Source organism: Carica papaya, chromosome 3, assembly GCF_054855325.1.
Source record: "Carica papaya isolate Zhongbai chromosome 3, ASM5485532v1, whole genome shotgun sequence".
NCBI classification, from domain to species: Eukaryota; Viridiplantae; Streptophyta; class Magnoliopsida; order Brassicales; family Caricaceae; genus Carica; species Carica papaya.
The window spans coordinates 14267803-14295798 of NC_142311.1; the positions used below are offsets into that span (position 1 = coordinate 14267803).

The 27996-nt window shown below is 29.9% G+C and overlaps 1 protein-coding gene across 1 annotated transcript; it reads left to right on the forward strand.

Annotated features, from left to right (window-relative positions):
* Positions 1-2031: 2031 nt before the first annotated feature.
* MAKR1 (membrane-associated kinase regulator) lies at positions 2032-3532 on the forward strand. Its single transcript, XM_022033712.2, has one exon. The coding sequence runs from the start codon at positions 2227-2229 to the stop codon at positions 3214-3216; it is 990 nt and encodes a 329-aa protein (XP_021889404.2). The 5' UTR covers positions 2032-2226; the 3' UTR covers positions 3217-3532.
* Positions 3533-27996: the final 24464 nt, after the last annotated feature.

The window sequence follows — 27996 nt, forward strand, 5'->3', positions numbered from 1 at the left end:
CGTAAATCCATCTATGATTTAAGACAAGCTTCACGAAAATGGTTCCACAAGTTCTCCATTGTTTTGAGTCAAGAAGGATTTCATCAGTCACAATGTAATCATTCACTATTCATTAAAAGTCAATAAGGTACTTTCCTGGCTCTTCTGGTATATGTTGACGATATTGTGATAGCTAGCAAAAATGGAGCCGTCAATAGTTTAAAATCCACTTTGAGACAGAAATTCAAAATGAAAGATCTAGGGCCTCTCAGATATTTCCTTGAACTAGAAGTTGCATGAAACAATGATCGTATCACACTCTGTCAAAGAAAATATGCTCTCGATTTGTTAACTGAGACTGGATATTTGGGATGCAAACCTTTTTCGATTCCTATGGAACTTAATCTTAAAATGTCAAAAGATGATGGAGAAATTCTTGAAGATGTCACAAGTTACAGGAGATTAATTGGTAAATTACTATATTTGACTATCACTCGTCCTGATATTTGCTACTATGTCAATAAGTTAAGTTAGTTTTTGGCTGCTTCTCGGACAAATCATCTTCAAGCTGCTCTACGCATCTTACAATATGTCAAGAAAATACCTTGACAAGGTCTTCACTTTTCCTTCATCATCAGTCATTCGAGTTAAAGCCTTCTCGGATGCTGATTGGGGTACTTGTCCTGACACAAGGAGATCCTTGATTGGTTACTGCATTTTTCTTAGATCATCCCTCATTTCGTGGAAATCAAAGAAACAACAGATTGTGTCTAGATCATTCGCAGAGGCAAAATATCGGTCAATGGCCAATACTTCATGTGAAAAAGTATGGATCTTAAATATGTTACGGGATCTGAAAGTGAGACACTGAGGATCAGCACTGTTATATTGTGACAATCAAGCTGCACTGCACATAGCTGTCAATCTAGTATATTTTTCATTACATCATTCATCAATGAGAAAAATCAGCAAATTATTCATTCTCTGTTTTTTTAATAACCTCATACTTACTAGAAAAATAATCTCATTAGTATTTGAATATGAACTTAAGTATGGATATGGCATAAATATATAGTTTATCCATACTTACCTCATATAAATTACAAATATAATTTTTTGTTCTATCCATACTTGTGACATGTTACTTTGATTTTATTCCTATATATGTTTATGAGGATGAACTAGTTGGTGATTTGAGTCATTTCATCCTTATATTTACATTGTATTTATTTCAGAGTTTATTATTTTCTCACTCAAATCTATGTTTTAGTTAATTAACATGCAAAATATTTATATCATAATTGACATATTCCATATGTAATCGAATCAATTTAATTTGTACGTCTTGAATTCTATAAAAACATATCTAATGATGGAGAGGACATTAAAATGATTTAGAATATAATTTATATATTTAATTTTGATTGACATGTTATTATCTCTTAAGGAATAAATTAATTTGGAATTAGAACATTTTTCATTTAAATTTAATTTAAAAGTCATGGATCCTACCCTTTTGCTGTCATGATAAACCCATGCATGTTTTGGTTTAACCAACAGCCAAAAGGTGTCATAAAAAACCTTTAGAGCTTAAACAGCTGTCAACCGCATAATACTTGGGTTAAATAAATTTAGGAAAAAACAAATTATTTTAAGCCACTTTTTCAACATGGGATGACTCAGCGTAATCACCCTACGCCTCCCGCACTGTAAGTAACAAATTTAAAATAAGCATGTATTTATTTATTAGGGAAATTGGAGAAGCACAGAATATTATTTATTTAATAAAATATATCCAAGCCCACCTTTCACGTTTAGAGCACGTGATAAACCTAACTGCATCCAATCGCGACACACCACTAAAATTCCACTCTCTCACGCGAAGGCCTGACCTCACGCTCTTCCCGTTCCATGCGACCCCCATCTAATTTTCCCTAGGTGGCGCGTTTCGCTACTCTCCTGGAAGCGTGTCAAGTCAACACCCTTTTCTTGTATTATTTATTGCTCTATCATTTTTCCATAAAAACACCGCTCCTGCTATAAGCAGGAAATTATAAGAAGCACCCATCTGCTTCCTCTTTCAATTTTGCTCTCAACTCAACCTAACTCATTCTCCACACAGCACACACACACACATATATATATATAAATATATGTATGTGTACATATTCTTTGATATTCAGATTTACTGATCTGATGGGCTTCATCATATAATGTAGTAGAAACAGAGTAGTAAAAGGATCCAAGATGGGGAATAAAAGAGATAAAGGATCAATGAGATCTCATACAATGCCGTCATCACCATCCCACTCTTTCTCTTCATCTTCATCTTCTGATTTCGAGTTCACCATCTCCATTTCTCCGCGCAAATCCTCCCCCGCTCTCTGCCCCGCCGACGAGCTCTTCTACAAAGGTCAGCTTCTTCCTCTGCACCTTTCTCCCCGCATCTCCATGGTACGAACTCTCCTCTTGTCATCCTCCAGCATCTCCTCTTCCTCTGATACAAGCACTACTGCCTCCCGTGACTCCACCGGCTCCACCGACTCCTCCTCTTCTTTCACCAGCGACCTCGCTCGCGACCTTGACTCCTCCAGACCCAGCTCAGTTGCAGAGGACGACGAGCTCAAGAGACTCAACGGTGGTCAATTCCACCATACCCACATGAACAAGAAGACCAATAATAACAAGTATTTCTCTCTTTCAAGAATCTCCTCTGTGTTTAAGAAGGAACCCAAAAACCGTGACTCGGATAACATACAATCCGGGTCGTCGGTGAAGAGAATGAGCGCAACAGCAAGAGAGGTTATAAGAAAGTATTTGAAGAAAGTGAAGCCCTTGTACGAGAAGTTATCGCAGAAACAGCAGCAGCAGAAAGTGACAATCACTAATACTAGTTCAGTTTCCCTGTTCATGAAACCGGAGAGATCTGTAAAGGAGATGGAGTTTCCAAGCAAGACGTCGAGGAAAGAATCAAACGGCGGCGGATTTTCTCACTCTTTCTCGGGAAACCTGAGGTATCCAAGAAGGAGGAGCTGCATTTCGAGCTGCCCATCTTCGATGCGGTCGTCGCCGAGCCACTCGGGCGTGCTTGCCCGGGGCGGTTCTCCGGGTGTGGGAATGATGCAGCACTACACCGATGTATCATCGATGGAGGAATTGCAGAACGCGATTCAAGGTGCGATTGCTCATTGTAAGAACTCCATGAAGAGAACGGTAAGTAATGAAATCGAAACGTGAGGTGGCGATTGAGGATTAAGTTGATTGTTTTTTTTTTTTTTTTTTTTGTTTTTTTGGCCTTTTTGATATAATTTCATGTGTCTTTATCTTGGTGTTTCGGGATCTCGGTAAGTAAACCAGGAAAAATGTAGTAATTGAAGATTTTGTTGTTTATTGATAGAGGGGGAGGAACGTTGAGGAAAAAAGCTGCATGTGAAATTTATATTTTGTATTAACAACTAATCCTTTAAAAACATAAAGTCCAAGACCTTGTTCATTAGGTTTTTTAATTATAATTTTCTGGTATTAATTTAATTTAAATTTTTTTTTTTGTCCATTAATTTTCCTGGTAGCATGATAGTGCGGAGTACTATTTACATAAATTGAAGAAATTAAGTACCCAATTATTTCTTGACTGATATTAGTATTTCTCTTCCTTTACATTATAATTATATGTTTTTTTTTATAGTAAATTATTGTATGTATTATATAATAATTAAAAAAATATTATGAAAATTATTTCTTAGTTATTTACTATAAAAACATTAGTTAATTTTTAGGATAAAAAGGATTAGAAAATGATGGAGCTGACTCTGTAATTCTTCAAGAGTGCATGTGCGTGGGAATAAATGAAGCTTGAGTTGGGCTCCATAAAATCTCTGATTCAATAAGTCGGTGTTTAAATATATAAATAGTAATTAATTACGTGAAGTTTCTTATTTTGGAATTGATTAATTTAATTAAAATCGAGTAATTAAGCAAAAACAATTAATTAACAAAACTATTCAGACGCGCCTTTGTGTTGCCCTCTCTAATTAAATGTACTTATGCGGTGGCAAAATCTGACACATGTATTTGGTGTTCTGATATGCTCGAGAAATTAAAATAGAAACAAAAGATTTGACTCTTGACCAACCATATATATATATATATGTATGATGGTGTTATGTTTTGTTTTGTTATGGCGATTGTTGTCAAATGATGTGAAATTTCAACCTCTTACGTATCAACATATAATAAGGAATGATTGTTATATATACCTAATCTTATATAAATCATGTTTTAATTCTTATATATTTGTTACATTTACAACACATGGATCCTCAGCTTACCTAGTTAAAATAATTATAATTGAATATATAAGTAGAAGAAATTATAAAAATAATAAATAAATAAAATCATAGCTAATAACATATTCTATGTATCCATTGAATATATAAGTAGAAGAAATTGTAAAATAAATAGCATATGTTACATATCAGTATTGTAAATTCTCTTTGTTATTTTAGAAAATAATTGGCCATTACTTATCTAATAATCTTCTTTATACATAAAACACTACCAAAACCAAAAGAGCTATAAAATCAAATTCAAGAAGAACTATATTTCCATCCTATTGTGTCAATGCTCTTTTCTTCAAAGTTGACAACTACTTTTTCAACGGGCAAATGAAATGTTTATGCCTTTTTTTCTTGAGGGTGAAGGGGGGACACTCTCTTATGGTTTTTTTATAGCTATTTGGAAGGGGCAATCTTTATTTAGACATGTTTTTGCTCCATGTACTCTAATTTACTGACTTTCCTAAATGTTTATTTGTAGTTTTGGTTTAAATATGTAATGTTTGATTAAGGTGGACCTTAAAGGTTTTCTTGGATGATGTTACACTTCTATTCTTTCTAATAAAGGTTTTTTATTTTTAAAAAAGAATTGATAAAATTAAAGCAAAGTGAATAGATTCAAAACTATAAAAAACTTACCATTCATGTTGCTCGTATTGTACTCTTAAAATGCTACCAAGTCAACAACTTCCTCAAAATTTTAAAACAAAAAATTATTGTCATGGTCCTTGTTTAGAGGCCTAATACATTGGCAGAAGTCCATAGCTTAACCAAACACTATGAAGTCTATCTTTAAGCAATATAAGAATGTTGGATTTTTCAACAAATGGGTCTAATGTGGGATTTACTATGCATAACAGACTATCAATTTATGGGTCCGTTTAAAAATGATCAAATATGATAAAACAGTATTAGGTCTTAATGCATCAAATTTAAGTATAAGGTTATAATGTATAGATACTATTTTTGTAATATTCTCGTTTTATAATGAGCGAAATAGAAATTGTAAAATTATATTGATATAAATAGGTGGTTATGGTTCCCGAATTATAAGATCGTCATTTATTTTTTTGAAATTTTGTCATAAAAAAAAATAATTTTTGAGGTAACATGTTAATTCGAAAGATTCTATCACAAAATACAAATAATTTTTCCGATATGGATTTAGATATGTTTCCACTTACATTTCTTATTGATTCAATACGAGATTGAGTATTTAGATTTATAGATCTATTGATTTAAAAAATATTTTTATTCTAATAAAAAAATCACAAGACATATACAAAAAATACCCATTATTCTTTCCCACATCAACCAAATACTAATGAATAAGGAAATATGCACAAAAAGAATTTGAAACAAAATTTTTTATCATGACAAAAGATATAGCCCAAGAAATCAATACATAACTGCAAAGATAATAAACCTAAAGAAAATATATAAGCTATAAAATCTAGTTCCCTAATAGAGCACACACGTTCATCCCTAAATATTATAAGGGATTTAAGGCTTGAAAAAAATCCTTAATAATGCAAGTGATAGGAGAGTACAACTTGGTTTTTTACATTCTTTTATATTCGTGTAGCACTATAACTGTTTGGGTGCTATTAGCCAAAAAATTTAATCATTAAACCATTATAATTAAACTCATTAAATTTTTTTTACAAAAGGGTTGATAATGGTGGTGCACTAATTAATATTGAAACTATATATAGGTTGCAAAAAGTGTCATGTTTATTGGCTAAAATCTTGGTATTCATTTGAAGGGTTGTAAAAACAATACTAATAATCCAGTAGCTCAAAACATTAAGAAATTTGTATGGGAATTCAATAAGAAAAATGAATTTATTTTACTTGAGTTAGGCACAAGTTATTCGATTATGCCATTATGGTCTTATGAAATAAAAAGGAAGATACAAAAGGAAATAAACAAGTTGTCAATTAAATACCTAAGTATCATCAAAGAACTTGGTACATTAATCACACCATCCCATAAGTATACCTCTAACTACGACATATACTTCTCTTAGTACATCAATACTACCTTTATTTCATAATTTATTAAATGAATATTTTCTTATATTTTTCCAAAGCCCAAAAGATTACCACTTTATGCAAATAGGTATAATCCATGTAATCGAAAAAACTATCAAAATGAAAGAATTGACGATAATAACTATAAGTATACGAAAGAGCCCTTTTTTTGTAATTCCTATGATGCAATTGGAGCTTATCGGCAGAAAAGAATCAATTTAGATAGTCCTTTGTGGCTTCGGTGGCAACTAGATCAGCGCGTTATTGCTTCAAGAGAAGCTCCCATCGAAGTTCACTATGAATCTTTGGGTACCATATAACACAACCACAAAATTCTCTTACTACTAAATGCATAATGAGTGAACACTAAACCTAATAAACACTCAGTTGTATAAAAAAAAATTATTTAGGAACTATTAACTTCAAGTTTTATCTAACCTAATGTTCGCTCTTTTACTTCTCTTATAGTTATCATAAAAAATAATAACCACTTGGAGAATATACATTAATTGCTAAGCCTCAAAGCATATTATTAATTATGTTTATTTCTCTATTATTGTTATAATACACTTATTAGATGAACTCTACGATAGAACAGTATTCTCTAAAATTAATTTATGGTACAAATATCACCAAATCATAATATATCATATGAACTACAACAAAATTACTTTTTCATTCTTATCATGGTCATTACAAATTATTTATAATATATATTTTGCCTCCCAAAAGCTCCTTCCACTTTTTAAAGTCTTAATTAATCATTTTTTTCATATTTTTTTTCATGATATATTAACTTAGAGAAATTTAGTTGTTGATGAGTTATATGATTATTTATCATTATAAGGTTGAACAGACTTTATGGACAAATAAAAAACAAATATATTTTTAAAAGTCATTTGATGGAATAGTTTGTCCATCAGCTTAACATTGTGAGTTTTAATACATCTTAAAACAGAGAAGTAGTACACAATTGACCAAAACCAACAATAAGTCTTAACTTTAGGGGGTTTCTTCGCCTAACAAGTTATTCCACACGATTAATCAAAGGATTTGGATGTTAAGCAACCATTAAAAAAACTTATTAACTAAAATGAGTCTTAATGAAGTTCAAATACCAAAGTTGCCCTTTAGACTTTTTTAAAAAACATGTTTAGTTACAAACTTGTTCTAACTTTGCTGACCGATACCAAAATCTTTTTTTTTTTAAATAGATGCTTATTAATGAAGGTTAGTGTTGTCCTTGTACAATATACGCAACCTATAACATATATAAGCTAGGAAACCTTACAAAAAAAGTAAAATGCTTTGTTTCTATGTAAAAGAGCTTTTAGCTATTGTATATGTCATAAAAATAGACATAATGTTTGATTTTTTTTTTAAACTTTACAATCTAAATAAATCATCAAATTGACCTTAAAATATTAGTGAACTCCTAAAATAATTTTCTCACTGAACATTGTTTTCCTTGATAGCATGTTATTTTCCCTGATAATCTGAAATCTATTTTTTTTATACCTTTAACATTCAAAATGATATCGTGACTCCAATATTAGTGTAATTCATACTATAATATAACACAAACATATGACCAATCACATACAATATCAAAAACATATTTTTCTATGTATTTTGAGTTTTATTCTACTAAATCACTTCTGAGATTATATCAGTTTCTCAAGGCAATGTTCTTTAAGTATATGAAGGTGATTTTCGAATCACATATGTTATGAGATAGATAGATATTCTCATAAAATCTTTTACTTAAAAAATGATTAGAATATATAAATCTCATTTCAGAAATGATTTTAAGAATCATTTTTCACAAGTGTAATCTTTTTAAAAATGTCATGGTTTTTATTTTTTAAAAATTGTATTTTTTAAAGATAATTTAAAATGAATTTTCAAGAAAAATCTTTTTAAGCCTTAAGTCATGAATTCCTTATTTTACAACAAAGATAAACAATTCTAAAATGATTTTAGTCTTTAATCTTCAATTATTTGTCTATCATTAATAGTATTTTCTTGGTTTATTCATCTTACTTGAGTCAAACGATTCATGCTAGCTCATAACTCATAATGGATCATGAATAGAAGAGTAAGTTTCTGTAATTCATCAAAATCAATGGATTACTTCGTTTTGTTTAACATTTTATTTTTTTTAATATATACACATTACAAAAAATTTGATAGGAATTAATTATCAAAGAGCAAAAATTACTGGAAAGATCTTACTCAGAATACATAGCTGCGTGAAATCGTTCACGTTTGGTCGTGATGAAGGTGACAAAGAGAGTTGTGCACGACAGTGCATGCTTGTGGATAGTTGTTGGAGACTAGCGGTTGCAGGGAGTTGCGGCTAGTTCTACGACTGACTATGAAGGTTAGTTGGTGGTGGAGGTGGCCAGTCTTGTAGTGGCTGGCGACAGGAGGGTGGTGGTCAGTTATGAATGTTATAGTCTTTTAAGCTCTTTTAGTTCGACAATGAATGATAAATAAGGTTTGTAAAAGAATTTTGAAATTTTTTTAGTCTAAATCTTTGATATCATTTTAAAAATAGTTTTTTGATTGATGTGTATTTTATTAAATATTACAGTTCTATGTATGTAGATTGTTTAAGACAAAAGATAAAATAAACAATTAGTTACAATTAATTATAAATAATATAATTGGATTTGCTTCCTTTCTAATATCTTATTTTATTTTATCTTTTATTATTTTAATTTTTTTTTTGATATTGCAATTTTTTTTTCTATTTAGTATATTTATTTACTTCCTCTTTAATACTATGATTTTTTTTTCTATCTTTAGTACTTTAATTTACTTAATCTTTAATAACATGATATTCTTCTTTTTAAAAAGAAAATAGTGTCTCATCTTGGTGGTTCTAGCTTTTAGGAAAAAAAAGGTTTTACTTTTTTCAATAAAATTTTCATCTCAATATATTCTTAAGAAAATTTTATTTTATTTATTTAATTTAAAAAATACGTAACATGTATCTGCTATTTAATTAATTTAAATATTTCCAAAAAAATACAAAAAATATCTTATCTATTTTAGTATACTACGCGTATACACGTGTGATTAACACGAACACTTAATTAATATATTTATTTTTTTTTAAAAAGAAAACACTGCGGGTGCAAACCGGTGGACAGGTGGCGATAGTCGATAAATACGGATAATGTTTTATGGCGAAAGCATCTGCGCTGTTTCTATTGGATAACGTATTTTCTGTGTGGGCCCAGAAGCCAGAAAGGATGCATTGGGGTAATCATCTCGTCCGTCTGACGTGATCATGCAAATCTGTAGATTCTTGCCTTGTGATTTTCTTCTAAAGGGTCCCACACAGGATAAAATATGGGCCCATAATTTCTATTTCTATTTCTATTTCCATTTTATTGTGAGATACAGAATTTGGGTGCTTGCAAAATCAATTTTTTTTTTTTTTTTTTTTTTTTTTTCTACTTGACCTTATAATGCATTGCACTGTTCCAATACAAAGAGACTGAAAAATCTCCCATGTTTTATAGTTTAATTATTATTTATTTTAAATATTTTATTAAATTTTATAATTAAAACAAAAATAGAAAATAATAATAAGTATGATCCTCTTTTATTCTAACCTTGATTTAATTTGGTTCAGTCTACTTTTTCTGATTAATGAATACTCCTATTTATATGTAGTTTGCTTCTTTTTGTAATTATAAAATTAAATGTTTTCTAAAACCATTATATTATTTGCTTTACAGCTTAAGCAATGATTAGGAGGATCTTATCATGAATTTCTGAAATGTAATTGGATTGGTCAATTAATAATAATGTCTTTCAAAAATCTAAAAGCAACTATTTTCTTAATGATGGGTCAAAATCAAAGATGGAAAATCTAAAGTTTCTTTTAATCGTTTTAATTTTTATTTTTATTTTTAAGTACTAACTTGTCAAAATTTATAAACAAAAATCAATATTTTTATGACAAAGAATTAATAATAATAATATTATATTAAAAATATTAATTTTAATTAAATCCATAACTTTATTTATGAAATAATGATACATACGAGTCAGTGAATTTTCTTTCTAAAAAACAATTCATATGTTATTTTCATTTCAAATTAATAAAAAATGTTGAGTAATATATACCTACTAATTCCCTTTCGAGATAAACCATACCTCGAACCAAGAAGAAACCAACATTCCTCAGTGAGAAAACACCCATTGGAGCAAAATCATTGTTTAATAAAACAAAATACCAAAAATACCATGGAAGTACTAAGATAAAGAATAATTAGAAGCAACTTGTTCTACTTCTCTACTCAGTTACAACATCAGGTTTTACTTCTTAATTTTCGTCTTCATCTCAACAAAAGCCCTTCCATATCAAAATTGTGGTCTTTTGTAGAATATTTATTATTATTTTTTTATGGAATTACTACATCTACTCTTTTATAAGGACATTATGTTAATCAAGAAAGATATTTTTTATTTGATTTGATTTTCTTATCATATTACACTTAGTTTTAAAGAGAGAATTAATGGTAACATTATTATGTCCAGCCCTAAATAGATGCTAGATATTGTGAGGAAATACCATTTTAATGTGCCACATCCCTCTAAAGGTTATAAACTAGATTTATCGAGTGAACACCTCTAAGCAAATGTGTAGCTATAAATTTGTCTTAACCCCATCCATGCTAAAAGACCTATTGATCACCCTAGAGGGTCCCCTTGATTCCCATATAATTTTATTCCACTTGTCGTTATATAATAAATGGTACAAAAGTTAGCTTGTTATTAATAATTGACATCTCCAAAAAGTTAGAGATCTCATAACTTTACTAAAATTTTCATTTTGTGAGACTGTTAAGAGCCACCTATATCACTAAAACTCATTATGCGCTTGCTATAAGTCTCTCATGAATAACCCTCATAAATACCTCCAAAACTACAACAAATGTAATAACTTGGTCCCCTTATTTTTCTAAGCTCTTACACTCTCATTCTTAATTCTCTATATAATTATAACTAATTAAACAATTAAAGGATTTATGTTAGAAAGGATCTCGATATCCATTAATCTTGTTGTTCACTTCACAAGTTGAGGCCCTAGGATTTTTTAACCATCGTGCATGGTATCATTATCCTTAATGAAATAGACACTGAGTCAACATTAAAATATCCCTATGAACTATATGCAATGAAAATTGACCACTTTAAAATGTTAAAAAAAAAACCAATCATAATCACTCTTAAATGAGAAACTATGTAAATTCAATAAGTACTTATGTAACTACTTATATCCCACTCCTATAGTCTTCTATCAAGCATTATGCCTGATTGAATAAATCAACAAGCTTATTCAAATGGGTTATATAACTTTTCATAGTCGAATTGCATACCTCCCTGTGTAATACTCATTATTAGTCAAAAAAAAAATAGTATATAAGTTATCAAACTTAGAGCTATTGATTACTTTTCCTTATTTACAGGGAAAAGATATTTAAAAGCTATATTTATATAACAACAAGAAATGGGGACTGTATCAATGCTAACTTAATTGGTTCACCATTCTGTAGAAAAGGTGGAGGATCCCTCTCTTGTTGGGAATTCCAAAAAGTTCTAATCTTATTTGTACAAATTAAGAAAATCACAAAATTAATCCCCAAAAGTCTAATTAATATTTTCGAGCCAACCAACCTGTAAATTAATATTGATGCACATAAAGAACCAACCACATAATAAATAGACACAAGATTATGTGGAAAACCTTCTAGTGTAGAGGAAAAAATCACGGACTAAATTTTAAGTCAAATTCACTATCGAAGAATCAAATACAAGATATTATCAAGTAATTCACACTTGAGATCACCAATAATAGAGAAAATACATCAATACTTTCCTAGACTAATTTGATTTTTCTTGAATGATCACATCAAGAATCCTAGAGAATAAATCTCCAAAGCGATTCCAAAATCTATTTGTAATCTTTGATAATCCACAGAATAGAGCAAAATAAAAATTACCAAACTTTGTAGCACTTTTTCTTTCCTTTGGTCCGTGTGTAAGAGAGAGGAGAAACCAAAATAAAACCCTTTGTTTTCTTTCTTTTTCTCGATTTATCTAAGAGCATGAAGGGAAAAAAACTGAAGTTAGGGCCATTTTTTTTTTCAATTATGTGTATATATATACATATAAGAGGGAGAAAACCATTCCTCCTAAATCTGACAACCTTATCTTTGTTTTTGTATTTATTAATTAGCCCATGTGGGCTAAACACAACCCAACAATCTCCCCCTACAGCTCATGTGGAGATATTTACTCATTCACTACTCAATTACTGCTTAGTTCCAAGATTGATGTTTGTCACGAGTCACCACCTTGGTCAATATATCAACTAAATTTTTATTAGTGTGACTTTTTTTAATAACATCTCTTAATTATTCACCATTTCACAAATCTAATAGTATTTCACATCAATATGCTTAGTTCAATAATAATATGTGATATTCTTGCTCAAATTTAGAGCACTTTAACTATTATAATTTATCACATACTCATTTTGTTTCAAACTCAACTCTTTGAGGAATCTTTTCATCTAGAGCATCTCTTTACCTACTTTAGTCATAATTATATACTCTACCTCAATTATAGATAGAGTAACACACTTTTGCAGTTTTGACCGCCATGATATAGGTCCCCATGCAAAAGTAAACACTTATCCTATAGACTTTCTACTATCAAAATCACCTACTATATCTGCATATCCATATCCTTGTAGAATTGGTTCTGAGCCTCCAAAATATAACCATATCTTAAAATTACCTTTCGAATACCTGAAAATTTATTTCACTACTTCCGAATGATCCTTATCAAGATTAGAAAGAAACTGTTGACAAAACCAACAACATGAATAATATCTGGCTGAGTGCAAACCATAACATACATTAAACTCCCAACTACAGATGAGTAAGGAACAATTGCTATTTCTTCTTTTTCCTTTTGAGTAGAAAAATATTATTCTTTGCTAGATATGAAGTGATTAGCAAATGGTGTGCTAATTGACTTAACATTCTTCATATTAAATATGTTTAGAACCTACTCAACATACATCTCTTGTAACAACCATAACTTTTTAGCTTTCCTGTCACGAATTATTTGCAAATACAAAATTTATCATGCTGGTCCTAAATCTTGCATATTAAAATAGCCAAACAATCCTTTTTTCAAACCATTAATATTTTTAATGTCTTGTCCTACTATTAACATATCATACACATAAAGCAATATAATTACAAACTTATCATCTGGGAATGTCTTTAAGTACACATAATGATTTGTATATATTCTGGTGTAACCATGACTCACCATGAACGAATCAAATTTTTTGTACCACTATCTCAGAGCTTGTTTTAACCCATACAAACTCTCCTTTAACCTACAAATCATGTGTTCTTTCCCTTTTACTTCAAATCCCTTAGGTTGATTCATGTAGATTTCTTCTTTTAAATCACCATGAAGGAATGCAATTTTCACATATAACTGTTCAAACTCAAGATTTAAACTAGCAGCCAAACTAAGAATTATCTTAATGGAAATTATCTCTATAACATGAGAGAATATCTCATTAAAATCGATCTTTTTATTTTGATTGAAACCCTTTACTACTAAATATGCCTTAAATTTCACTAGCTTCTCACCATCCATCTTAAGCTTGTACACCCATTTATTTTTCAAAGTTTTTATACCTTTTTAAAGTTCAAGTAGCTCATAAGTATTATTTTGCTTTAAAGAACTTATCTCCTTCTACACTGCTTTCAACCACTGAGCTTTTTTTTTATGATTATGAACTTCTTAAAAGCTTTCTTAGCTCCTCTTCTTTAGTAACTATAATATACTCAGAATTGAGATATTTAGTAGAAAGATGATATATTTTATTTGATATTCTAAGCTGGGATTTTTATGTAATTTAAGGTGCAAGGGGATGCTCTTCCTACTCAACATCATCTAATGTTGACATATCTTCAATCCTTTCTTAATCATGTAATCCTCCCTCATCTATGGCATATTTGATTGAAGGAGAAACTAATACAAAAAGATGAATATCTTCACTTGTAATCTTCTCTGATGTTTCAAAGTCTAATAAGGTCTTGTACTCATTAAAAATTATATCTCTGGACCTGATGACTTTCTTCTTTAATGGAGTTCATAATCTGTATCTAAACTCAACATATCTATAACCCAGAAAAATACATGAAACTGTCGTATCATTAAGCTTCTGTCTCTGCTCATTAGGTAAATACATAAATGTCTACCATGGCATAAAACTATTTAAAGTACTAAAGAACCTGCTCTTTTATTTTCAAAACAAACACTCAAACATTTGATGAAGTATCATTAATAAAAATAATAAAGTATTTGCTACCTCCTATAGTTTCCACATCAACAGGACCGCATATATTAGAGCAAACTAATTCAAGAATATATATTTTTCTGTTAGATGAATTAATAAAAGAAATCTATGTTGTTTACCATACAAACAATGATTACAAGGGTTTAAACTCATATCTTTGGCAAAGAGAATAAGAGACTTCTTTACTAGAATCAGTAATCATGTTCAACGACTTTTCCAAGTTTAACATATTTTTTTAAACAACTACCACATTCAATCTCCATCTCCAATTTACTTGTAACAACACCTCTAAATGAAAGATGATTCTTGAGTGGTGAAGAGTCTTGTTCTGATACCACCTTGTCTAAAGGAGGCCACCTTGTCTAATGTTGCATTTTTTTCTTTTTTTTTTCTTTTTTCGATGTTCATTATGATATTAGGGCATGCGATGACAAGAAAAGAGGTGAGGAAGGTAGTTGTGTTAGTAATTCATTAAATTACATCACTATAATTGGGGGCTATAAAGTTATATTTTTAAGTAGTCTAAGTTCTTTGAGTTCCCTTGGCCCAAAGAAAAGGATATGAATTCTTTAACCCCCTCTATTCCCAACAAAGGGGATTAAAAATTAAGTTCCCTTCTACAAGGATTTTATTTGGTTGGTGGGTAAAAGTTATCTTTTATCAAAACATATAAATTCTCTAGATTCTCTCACTTCCTATTAAAGAGTACAAATAAAGTTTAAGTTTAAGTGAATATGCATTTTTTAAGTGGGGGGATGTAAAATAAATTCCCTCAAAACAAATTTAAGTCTAATTTTTAAATGAGTATCATTTTTTTTAATTAAATTCCCTTGAATAATTTTTTTTTGGTAAGGATTTAGCAAGTCCTAGATCTTAAACTGGGAATCAACGCAGATAAGAAAAGCTTTGGCCACCTTGCCACTGCCGCATTTATGATTATTGTGTGTCCTCTAAGTTAATAATTAATTTCAATTGCTTCCATTAGATTTAGAAAATTATGACCTAGCAAAAGATAATATAATTTAATTTAATGAAGTAACAAATACTAAAGCTATCGTTAAAATATAAATGTTTTTTTCCCCAAGAAAACATATGAAAAATCAATTTACACATATTTTTCTAACAATATTCTTTCAAGTATGGATGTTCATCATCTCCGTAAGATTTTGATTTGCTAATGAAAATTTAATTGAAAGTAAAACTAACAATTAAAAATAATTTTTTAAGTTTTAATTTTTTGTGCTTCTTTAAATTATATTCTAACTAAAAAAGTTAGTGATAGGGATAGCACACGTGGTAAACCCCTAGATGAACATTATATGTCATGATAAAATTACTACTTCATTGTAACACATCCCATTGAAAGATTGATTTAATAAGAAACTAAAAGAATAGATAGAAATGGATTTGTCTCATCTCACAATTATGTTGAAGAGACTTCAATATTGTGGAAGGATGTTCCTTATAGGTACTATTTTTTTGGCACATGTTGCTCGATCAAAAAAATCATAATGATAATAAGAATAACAGTAAAACTTTGTAATGGTAAATATGCTCAATTTTAAAAGATTAGAGACATTAAAATATTAAAAATTATAAGAACCTATAATAAGACATCCCGAATAAGACCAGAGAGATAAAATCAAATTGAATTGTAGAAAGGGTTTCGAAATGCTCTTGGATTGAAAGGCAGCCACTAGCTTGCCACACAGTTGTGTGGCGCACTAGGAGGTGTATTTACCTATAATAGAAGGGTGTTAGTCTGGTACCCTTTCTAGTGGCTTCTCTCCCCTCTTTATTTCCATACTTATGGCACCTCACTTTATTATTAGCACAATAATTAGTGGTAAACAAAATTGAGGTGGGTATGGTATTAAAAAAATTGTAAGAAACATGAGCCTACCTAATCCATGAATTGACCTTGTAATAAGAGAAAAATGAACTAACATATATTTATTTAAAGATTTTGCCACATTCTAAACATTTGGTTTATTGCAATATTTAGAAAATACGTCACATAAAAGTTTAATAGATGAAGCCCTAAACCATATATCTATAACAAGCCACGTACTAGAATCGCATGTAACTCTCGTCCCATAAAAGAATTGATAAAAATGAAGAAGAATGATTTGTTTGAGGCGATAAATAATAATATAAAATTTCATTCAAATATTAAATACTTAGCAAAACAAACATTACCTATGCAAATTTCATACATACATTACCACAAAAATAATTTTTTCCTGAATATCAAGGTATCATATATCACTTGTGATGATGCAAGAGACTTGAAGTCTATGCAAACAATCAGTCAAGAGAAGAATATGACATGAGTAACACACAATCATCTTATGAAAAGAAAAGAGTACGGCATGAGTAACACATAATCATCTTATTAAAAATGTGAGATTTATTTAAAGTATTATTCCAACAAGAAAAATTATTTTGTCAGTTAAAAGCAGTTAAAATGCGATTTTTCATAAAGTTGTGCCTCATAATTTATGAAATTTCTCAAAGTTTACACGTGAGAGCAAGAGAGAGTTTGTATTTTTGTGTGTGAGAGAATAGCAAATTTCTTTACTTCAAAATATTCTCTAATAAAGAGTGACTTATAAACTAATTCTGGTTTAAGGTATATAATATCATAATTATTAGAAACTAACCTTCTATCAACGTGTATATAATAAGCTCAATTAGCTTAAAGGATATATGAATATGATTACTATCAACTTTGAATATATTTAATGAACCAATCAGTTGATATAACATATTTTATATACACCACCTGCCCAAGCATGATTGTTAAATTTATATATATATATATATATTTTTTGCTTGACAATAAAGATATTTTGGACATTAACGTGACGCATCAATTAAGTGGACCAGTAATCGAAGCAAGGCAGAAGTACTTTGACAACATGGAATATAAAAGAGGACACCTGATGGAGATATATACATATATATATATATATATATATAACTTCATTAGGCTGCTTTAAGCATTTGATAAATAGTTGTATTATTTAGGTTATAAATTTTGAACTTTTTATTTCTAATTATATTTAATTACTAAAAAATTAATATTATGAAGTTGAATTTGTTATTTTTAATATAATTAATAGATTATAATCTTTTCTTTTCTTTTCTAATAATAATATATGATATCTAAAACATCAATACTTATTAATTAATATTGCAATATAGGGCAAATTTATTGTAAAAAATATCTCACAAAATAAATTTTAAAAAATGTTTTCAGAAAAGTTTTTAGATCCACGAAATAAGCAAGACAAGTCACATGTCAATGGTGAAGACACATATATATACATATATATATATATATGTAAGTAAATTTAAAATTTGATGAAGTGGTCCATCTCTAGTCTTCTTTGTTTTCTTGTTTTTGGTGGTAGTTTTCACGTGCGCTTTTTCTCTCTGCCTTTAATTTCTACTGCATGTTGAAAGCGCCTTTTCAGCATTCATAATTGCTGCATCTCAAATCTCACGTCTCTCTCAGAGACACACACGGCACATGCACACACACACACACACACACACACACACACACACACACACACGAATACATATATATACACATCATATACATACATATATATATACATATATATTGATAGGTACATCAACCTTCATTAAAAAATTTAAAAAAAGACATCATGCGTATATACCAGTAGTTTGAATTCTACCCCATGTATCATTATGTGTTGTATTAATTTCATATATATATATATACAGACACACATGTACACAGGTCATTGAGTTAAGTGAAAAAAACAGGTACAGTAATGGGATGACTGTATATGTAACTATCCACAATTCAATTCAAGGATAGATCTTATACACATATGTAAAGAAAATTGACTTGTAATTAAAGCTTTTATTCATATTTTGATTCAGTAGTACACATCAATATCATAGATGCTATCCATCGTGTCCAAACTAGATTTTTACCAGTTTGTCTTTTGTCGTATATTTACTCGTCATCAATATCAATCGATTAATATGATCTTAATCCGTTAAACTCGTGACATATATATATATCTATATATATATCAAATATAATATTGAGCAGTTGTATATTTTTGTTTATCCACTTTTCCCTGGAGAAGCCACTAGACAATATATACGTGGAAACAAGAAAGTTGGCCATAATAATCAACTTCGTTGTATGTGTAAGCTGATTGTTAATTTTTTGAGACGATATTAAAATTAATTAATCTTTTCAAGCTGCAATACCTCCACCGTGATTGTGGAGGCATTTTCAAAAATTAAAGACAAGCTCGATGAAGCTTCCCGTTATGTTATTTTTATATATACTATGATAATCTACTGCTATTAATGCGGAACATAGAATCAGTAATATAATTCAGAATTTACGTAATACTCATTAAAGTATAAAAAATTTAATCATATAAAAACTCTTTTTATTTAACTTTTTATTAATAGAGTGATAGAAACTAAAATTATTAAAAAATTAAAAGAATAAAAATAGAAAAAACATTAAAAGAGATATCTTAATAAGTTGATCAAACTGCTTACTCAATAAAAATGATGAAGACACCTTACTAGTTAAAAGAAAATTTATAATTTTATTAATTGAAACCTGAATGATTACAATTGTGAATTTAATATCTATTTATGGAATAAACCATGTACATTATAAAAAAATAAATCTCATATATTAATGATAAAAATTATAAAAAAATTTAATCTTATCTTCAATGAGAAAATAATAAAAATTAAGAAGAGTTTGACTAGAATAGGTTAGATAATATTTTTTATTTTTAAATAAAAATATTTAAATTAATTATGGAGGGATTAGGGGAAGTAAATATAGTAAATTAGGGCTGGCAATTAAAGAAGCAAATAGACCACATATATCTTTCCTAAATCGTAGGTGATTTTGTTTTTTAAGGAATGTGATTTGATTTCCTCTTTTTTTTTTTTAAGATATCACATGATTTAATAAGAAATCTTTGTTTTTGGCTTGTTCTCTCTTTAAAGGAGAAGATTTTCTATAGGATTAGGGAATAAAATCTCATAGGAAGAAGATTTATCATTTATGGGAAAATATTTTTTTCTTTATTGTTTATTTTCTTTGATAGTGCCTAAAAACGACATTATTATCATTCACTTTTAAGTTGTTAAACTTGATAGTATGCTATCTGATCCTAGTTATTTTTTATATTTTGTTGCAAGACATGAGATAATGACGAAACATAAAAAAATAGGAAGAATTCATGAAAAGAGTCATGCCTTATACAATTTAGCCTTAGGCAAGGCTAAGGATCCTGCATAGCAGCTGACTTAAATGAAAACACACACTTTTTAAATTTGAAAAAAAATCTTCTTTCAGCCAAGATCTGAGGTCAAAAATTAAGGAAAGATTATTCTAAAAAACTTGGGATAAACCAAAATTTAAGGAAAAATATCATAATAAAAAAAATAAAAAAAAAACTCTAGCCTTTTTTCTACAAAGATGGTAGCTGCCAAGTAGGTTGATCACATCTCTTCTTCCCGACGCCGCACATAACAACTTTTGTTGCCTCCGCAATTTTTTTTCTTCATCTTTCTTCTTCTCTTTACCATTAAGAATTCATTTGTGTTAAAAAATCTATCATGAGTGGCTGATTTATTTATTTTTTCTAGTTGATAGATCTAGCAAACTTCAATAACTTATTTATGAGATCTAATCAAATTAATTTAAATTTTATTTCAGAGCTGGTGTTTATTTATTTTCTGCACCTATATATTTACAGTTTTGAATATGTTTGAACATGGCCCATCATACAAGAAGAGAAACCATAAGCAACTAGCCGAACTCCTAAAATCCGTAATTATTTGAGTGGTTTTGACACCCAGTAGAGATCGGTATTGCACTGATGAGGTAAGTAATCTAGTTGACCGGTTCACGTAGATGAATCCAAGAACTTGAATGAGGTCTTTTTAGTTCCCAAGGCCATTGCCAAGTTAAATCCTGTGGACATTCCAAAGACTACTTAGCAAAAAACCAACTAACGAATGTTTTTTGGTTGGTTTAGAAATAAAGAACGATTGGTTGTCGGAATGTTTCCAATAACTATAACTGATTTGTCATATTTTGGATAAAACGAATTCTTGTATCTATTCCATAAAATAAATTCTTATATCTATGATTAACTATGACTAGAGCAAGTTATTTCATCAACTAGGAATCCTCTTTATAATTAATTTAGTTTTTAATTTGCATCAAAGAGTTCAATTTATATTATTTTTTTATTTTCTATTTCATATTTTGCATTGATGTTGAATCTTTAAAAACATTCCCTTTATTTACTTTTTATTCGTTGTTTAAGGAAAAAAAAATGGTTTCCAATTCTCAATGGATTCGACCCTTCTTACCACTACTAGAATATTAGTTTATTAGTTAATTAAGAATTTATTTTTGGTGGATTCGACACCCATTATTCTTCTTCCACTTGGATTGAGTTATATAGACCATTATACCCTTAGGTTAATGGACTTGTTTTCTTCTTCTCTTGGACTTCTTCACTTGATCCAAACCCATCCTCCTCATTGATCCATTCTTGGATAAAAAGTTGAAGGGTTTGTTATAGCAGTTTTGCTCTTTCTCTTGTGATGGGTCCACTTGGCATGGTAATTTTTTTTAAGTCTTCTTTGGTTGTCATCCTCTTTATTAGGTCGAGCTTTGTTGTGGTGGTCGTCCATCTATTTATGGACCATTCTTACATCATTCTCTCCCTCTTAAAAAAATTCATTCTCGAATATGGACCTGCATCAAAAAGGAAAAAGTCAGTAACATGAAATGTAGTAGAAACACCATATTCACCTGGAAGGTCTATTTTTTAGGCATTGTCATTAATACACTATATGATTCAGAAAAGACCATCCCCATTAAGATCTAATTTTGACTTCTTCTGTTTAGGAAATCTTTCCTTCCTTTATTGGCTTTACGGGCATATGACTCATTTTTCTTCTCCAAGTATCTTCTTGTTTTTTCATGCATGGTCTTGACTAATTCAATTCTTTATTGTCCGTTAATATTAGAGAGTTCCTTTAAAGGTAAAAGGGTCAAATCAAAAGAGGTTAGTGGATTAAATACATACATGATTTCAAAGGGTGATCACTTTGTGGAAGAGTGAATATTCTTATTATAAGCAAACTCTATTAAAGGTAAACAATCTTCCCATGTTTTTAAATTTCTCTCCACAACAGCACATAAAAAAAATCCTAAAGTCCTATTTATGACATCAGTTTTCCCATTTGTTTATGGTTGATAAGCTATAGAAAATAATAATTTAGTTTCCAACTTGTTCAACAGGACACGCCAGAAGTGATTTAAAAATTTAACATCCCAATAGTCCTAGGAACACTATGTAAGCATACAACATTTTTAAAAAATAAATTTGTCATATTTGTTGCATCATCTGGTTTATGATACGGGATGAAGTATGCCGTTTTACTGAACCTGTCTACCACAATAAATACATTGTCGCTTCATCGATGAGTCCTTGGTAAACTTAAAACAAAGTCCATAGAAACATTAGTCCAACATGCAGAAAGAATAAGTAGAGTAATATACAATCCATGAGGTAAAAACTTAGATTTTGCTTGTCTACATCTAGTGTATTTTTCACAAATGTTTTCCACATCTTTACACATGTTAGGCTAGTAAAAGATGTCTAAGGTCGAGGCTACCCCAAAGTGCCCCATAAATCCCCCACTATATGACTCACGCACTAGTAATTCCCTTAATAAGGATACAAACACACACAATTTCTCATCTTTAAGTAGAAACCTATCATGTCCATAAAATTTTTAGAATGTGTAGTTTTCACAAGTCTTATAAAGATTAGTAAAATCTTTACCTTCAGCATACAGTTCTTTAATATATTTAAAGTCTAGCAATTTAGAACTAAGAGTTAAAAGTAAAACATACCTCCATGATAAAACATATGTTACAATATTATCATTACCTTATTTTTAATTGATTACATAGGAAAAAGACTTGATGAATTCCACCCACTTACCATGTCTGTGGTTGAGCTTACCTTATCCCCTTAAGTGTTTTAAAGATTCATAATTTATATGGATCACAAACTCCTTTAGTAACAAACAATGGTGCCACACCTCTAAAACGCTAAGGTGTATGGCTCCTTATCGTAGGTAGAATAATTTAATGATATTTTATTAAGCTTCTCATTGAAATAGGCAATGAGACACCCTTCTTGCATTAGTACTACACCTATATCTATACCTAAGGCATCATATTCAAGCTCAAATTTTTTTTCAAAGTTAGACAATGTTAGAATATGAGTAGTATATAATTTATCTTTCAATGAAGTAAAAGTATTTTCTTGTTTATCAATCCATATAAATTTGACATCTTTTGTCATATGCTCATTCAAAGGTGTAGCTATGGAACTGAAATCTTTTACAAATTGTCTTTAAAAACTAGATAACTTATGGAAACTTCTCACCTGGCTTGCTGTCTTAGGCGTGGGTCAATCTCTGATGGTTTTTACTTTCTTTTCGTCAACTTTAATACTGTATATGCCGATAACAAACCTTAAAAAGATTAGTTTATCACTGCAAAAAAAGTTTATTTTTTAATATTTGCATAGTCTTTCTTTTTTTAAAGTCTCAAAGACAGTTCTAATACACTCATGATGATCATTTAATGATTTACTATATATCAAAATATCATTAAAGTAAACAACTATAAACTTACTAATGTACGATTGTAGAATATGATTCATTAATCGCACAAAAGTACTAAGAGCATTAGTTAACTCAAAGACATAACTAACCACTCATAAAAATTGTATTTAATCTTAAAGATAGTCTTTCACTCATTACCAGGCTTAATTCGGATTTGATGGTATCCACTCTTCAAATCTATATTGGTAAAGATACTTGCTCCACTCAACTCATCGAGCATATCATTGAGTTTAGGAATGAGGTGTCTATACTTTACTATTATTTTATTAATAACTCGATAATCTACATACATCATCCATGACTTTTCTTTTTTTGGTACCAATAAGACTAAACAGCACAAGGACTTAAGTTTTCACCAACATTGCCCTTCTTTAATAACTCCTCCACTTGCTTTTAAATCTCTTTTGTTTCCTCAGGATTGCTTCAGTAGGCTAGTCCATTTGGAATTAAGGAACTAATAACAAAATTGATCTGATGCTCAATCTCTTATAACGGTGCTAACCCATCTAGTATCTTTTTTGAGAACATGTCCTCGAACTCCTACAAAAGAGACATCATAACACTAGATAAAGAGGGGTTAGAGTTAGTCAAATTTAAATAAATCTCTTTTGTATCTAATTACAATTAGACTTCTTTTCTCACAATAAGCACTCATGAACTCTCTCCTTTATAAATAGACACTCTTTTCTTTTTTCTCTCATTTCTTCTCTTGTTGGGCCTTATTTTTTCTTTTGGGTCTCTTTCTCTCTCATTAAGCCTTCACTTTTTCGTCTGGCCTCTTTATCACTTAGTGGGCCTTTTCTTTTTATTTTGTCCTCTTTTGTTTTTTTTTTCTTTTCGAGCGTATGATTGTTAATTTTTTTTTAGAGATCTTTTGATTTTAAGTTGGTCCTCGCATACTTCTTTAAGTGTCTCCTTGTGTGGCATACTCATGTTCTTCATCTACATCTTCTGGTGATCACATATTATCATTATTGTTACTTCCACAGTCATTGGCACTATTGATTTCATCATCGTTTCTCAACAATATAATTTTTTTATTTGGGCATTGAGAGGCGATGTGTCCAACTCTTAGACACTTGCAATATTTAATGGTACTATGTTTCTAAGATGAGTTAGGGATTTTACCTTTATCCCCTGTTTAAATCATAGTAAATGATAGGATTTTAATGTATGGTATTCTATGGGTGTGAAAAAATAATGTTTGTTTGAACTTCCACTAATAACAAACGGTATCTGACTGGCAAATTTGGGATAAATTTTAAAACTACTGAATCGGTGATATGTGACTGACATGTTACTTTTTTTTCTTTTATACCCCCATATAATATACTTAATTCTATTTTTATCATCACAATTTATTATTTATTTTATTAAATATAAAATTTTAATTTGTAATAATTATTTATTTAAATACAAATATAATTATATTGGTAAACAATTTAATTTTTTTTATTATATACTTCTTATATACTACTTACTATTACATAAATAGGTAGGGTTAAATTAGTAATTTGACTGAAAATACAACCATACCATCCTATCATCTAAATAAAAATATGTCATTAACATACATTAATATACAATCATCCAAACATAAAATTTTTTGTCATTCCCATTATATGTCATTAGCATACAACTACTGCAATTATCATACATTAATTAATCATCATTAAAATTTATCCAAACAGGGTGTTAGGGTCGGCCATAGTTGGCTTCACCCTTTTTACTTCGACCCCCTTCTTTTCCTCTTTCCTTGGCCATTTTGAGATGTAGGTGGGAGTGGCATGAGATGTGCCATTCCCTTTAGATTTGAGTTGTCTATTGATTTTCATGGTCATGTGTACCACGTCCTCTAACTCCATATAGTGTTGCAACTCCACAATGTTGGTAATATCTTTATTAAGACCTCCTAAGAATCTTGCCATGGTTGCCTTGGTATCTTCTTCGATATTAACTCTAATCATGGTTATCTCATTCCCCCTTGTGATAGTCCTCAATCGAGATAGATACCTACATTTAACGTTGCAAATTTTGATGCATTTCTCTATAATAATAAGAGGGTATAAACTTTGTTCGCATGATGACCTTCATCTCTTTCTAGGTAGAGACTGGTCATTCTCCATTATGTCATCTAGTGATGATTAGTTGGTCCCACCACAATAGGGCATAATCAATAAATTTTACAACTGTTAGCTTGATCTTCTATTCTTCATTATAGTTGTGGTTGTCGAAGACCAGCTCTACTTTCATTTTCCAATCCATGTAAGCTTTTGCACCATTCATACTTTGATGGGTGGTATATTCATTTTGATGGAACTAATATTATTTTCCATCCTATCTTCACTCCTTCTAACCCAATCTTTTTCCCCATAATCCGTTATAGAACTTGGGCTCATCATTGGGGATTTGAGTTATAGGCCGTTCGGTGTTAAGAATCTCATGTCTCACTTCACTTTGACTACTCCTTATACCTTTCATTACTTCACTAAGTCGTGCTAGTTCGACTTGCATCGCCTCCATGAATAGTCTTATATAGGTGAAACTTTGATTTTGACTAGACATTCTTAAGTCTTATCCTGCAAGAAAAAGGTTAGTGAAAAGAAATAATGACTTTCTTACCAAGTCCCTTGTGTTTCACTCAATTTGGCTTTTATCCTCTGATGAGCTCACATACTCTTACTTTTTACCACTGAGTTTTCAACTTGCAAGTTGAGTGTCAGATAGGGTCTTGTTGAATCAAGGTACTTAAGTGTTGTTTTAAGGCATTTCAAGGAGTCCTACAAAAGAAATATATCACATAAATACTAGAAAGAAGAGTTTTAGCACACGGATGAAGAGTAAGTGTGTTATATTTTATGCTAAGCTCTAGAATGCAAATTAGATGCTTAGATGTGTCTTGGAACTAGAGCTTAAAAAACTAAGAATGCAAAAGAAAAGACAATTATTGAAAATGATGTATGGATTCAATTTTGCCTTTATGGAGGAAAATTGAAGATGTTCCTAAAATTCTATTCCCGTTGTAAACTACACTTTATAATAACAATGAAGTCTTATGCTTAATGAGATGTGTACGTATGGATACATGTTATTTTTGGGTGAAAAACGAAAAGAAAGTTTGCTTTGATGAGATCGGTATTGCACTTTTATAAAGAAAGATAGTTGAGCATAAAAGGTAAGTACTTTCTCAATTAGTGGTTTGAGTGATCAAGATTTCTTTCTTTTTTTTCCTTTCTTCTTTCTCTTCTTTTCTTTTTTTTTATTGTTTTTTTAATTATTTTATAACTAAATAAGAAACATAATCACAAAAAGGAAAGAAATTCAAATGAGGTGATGATGGGACCTATGCTCAACAAAAAAGTAATAAGCGAAGAAAACTTTAAGTTGTTGTTTCTTGCTTAGGTCTATGTATGTATGTATATATAAATTTTCTTATTGATATGGATGATGATAAGAGTGCAAGAAAGTAAAGAATAAATGTAAAAGATAATGAGCTTTTTATGGAGTCTAACTTCTTATACCAAATGATGCAGAACCTAGGATCAACGATGTAATCCAAAACTCACACAATGCTCATTAAGACACTAAAGACTTAAATTATATAAAAACCCTCCCTACTTAACCCTCTATTAATAGAGTGATAGGAACTAAGATCATTGAGCAATTTAAAGAGTAGGAATAGGAAAAACACCATAAGAGATACCTTAAAAAGTTGATCAAACTCCTTACTTAGCAAGAAAGATGAAGACACCTTACTAGTTGAAAGAAACTTTATAATTTTATTGATTAAAACTTGAATGATTACAATTGTGAATTTATGACTTATTTATAGAGTAGATCATGTGCATTACAAGGAAATAAATCTTTTAAATTAATGGTAGAAATTAAAAGGAAATTAAATCTTATCTTGAATGAGAAAATAATAAAAATTAAGAAGACTTTGACTAGAATAAGCTAGATAGGATTTTTATTTTTTAAATAAAAATATTTTGATTAATTGTGGAGGAATTAGAGGAAGTAAATATGGTAAACTAAGGCTGACCATTAAAGAAGTAATGAGGCCATTTATGCATTTTTAAACTGTGAGGGATTTGGTTCTTTAAGGAATGAGATTTGATTTTCTTTTCCTTTAAGATACCACAAATTTTAGTAAGAAATCTTCCCTCTTAGCTGATTATCCCTTTAAAGGAGAAGATTTTCTTCAAGATTAGGACATAAAATCTCAAAGAAAGAAGATTTATCCTTTATGGGAATTTTTTTCTTTATTATTTATGAAATCTTCCACTTGAATTGAGTTATATGGACCATTATACCATTCGATTAATGGACTTATTTTCTTCTTCTTTTTGGCTTCTTTACTTGATCCAAACTCATCTTCATCATTGATCCATTCTTAGATAAAAAGTTAAAGGACTTGTTGCAGCCTTTTCGCTCTTGTTCTTGTTGGCATGGTAATACCTTTTCCAAGTCTTCGTTGGCTATCATCCTCTCCACTGG

Coding starts and splice junctions, on each gene's coding strand:
- MAKR1 (XM_022033712.2), top strand. CDS start 2,227: ATGGGGAATAAAAGAGATAAAGGATCAATGAGATCTCATACAATGCCG.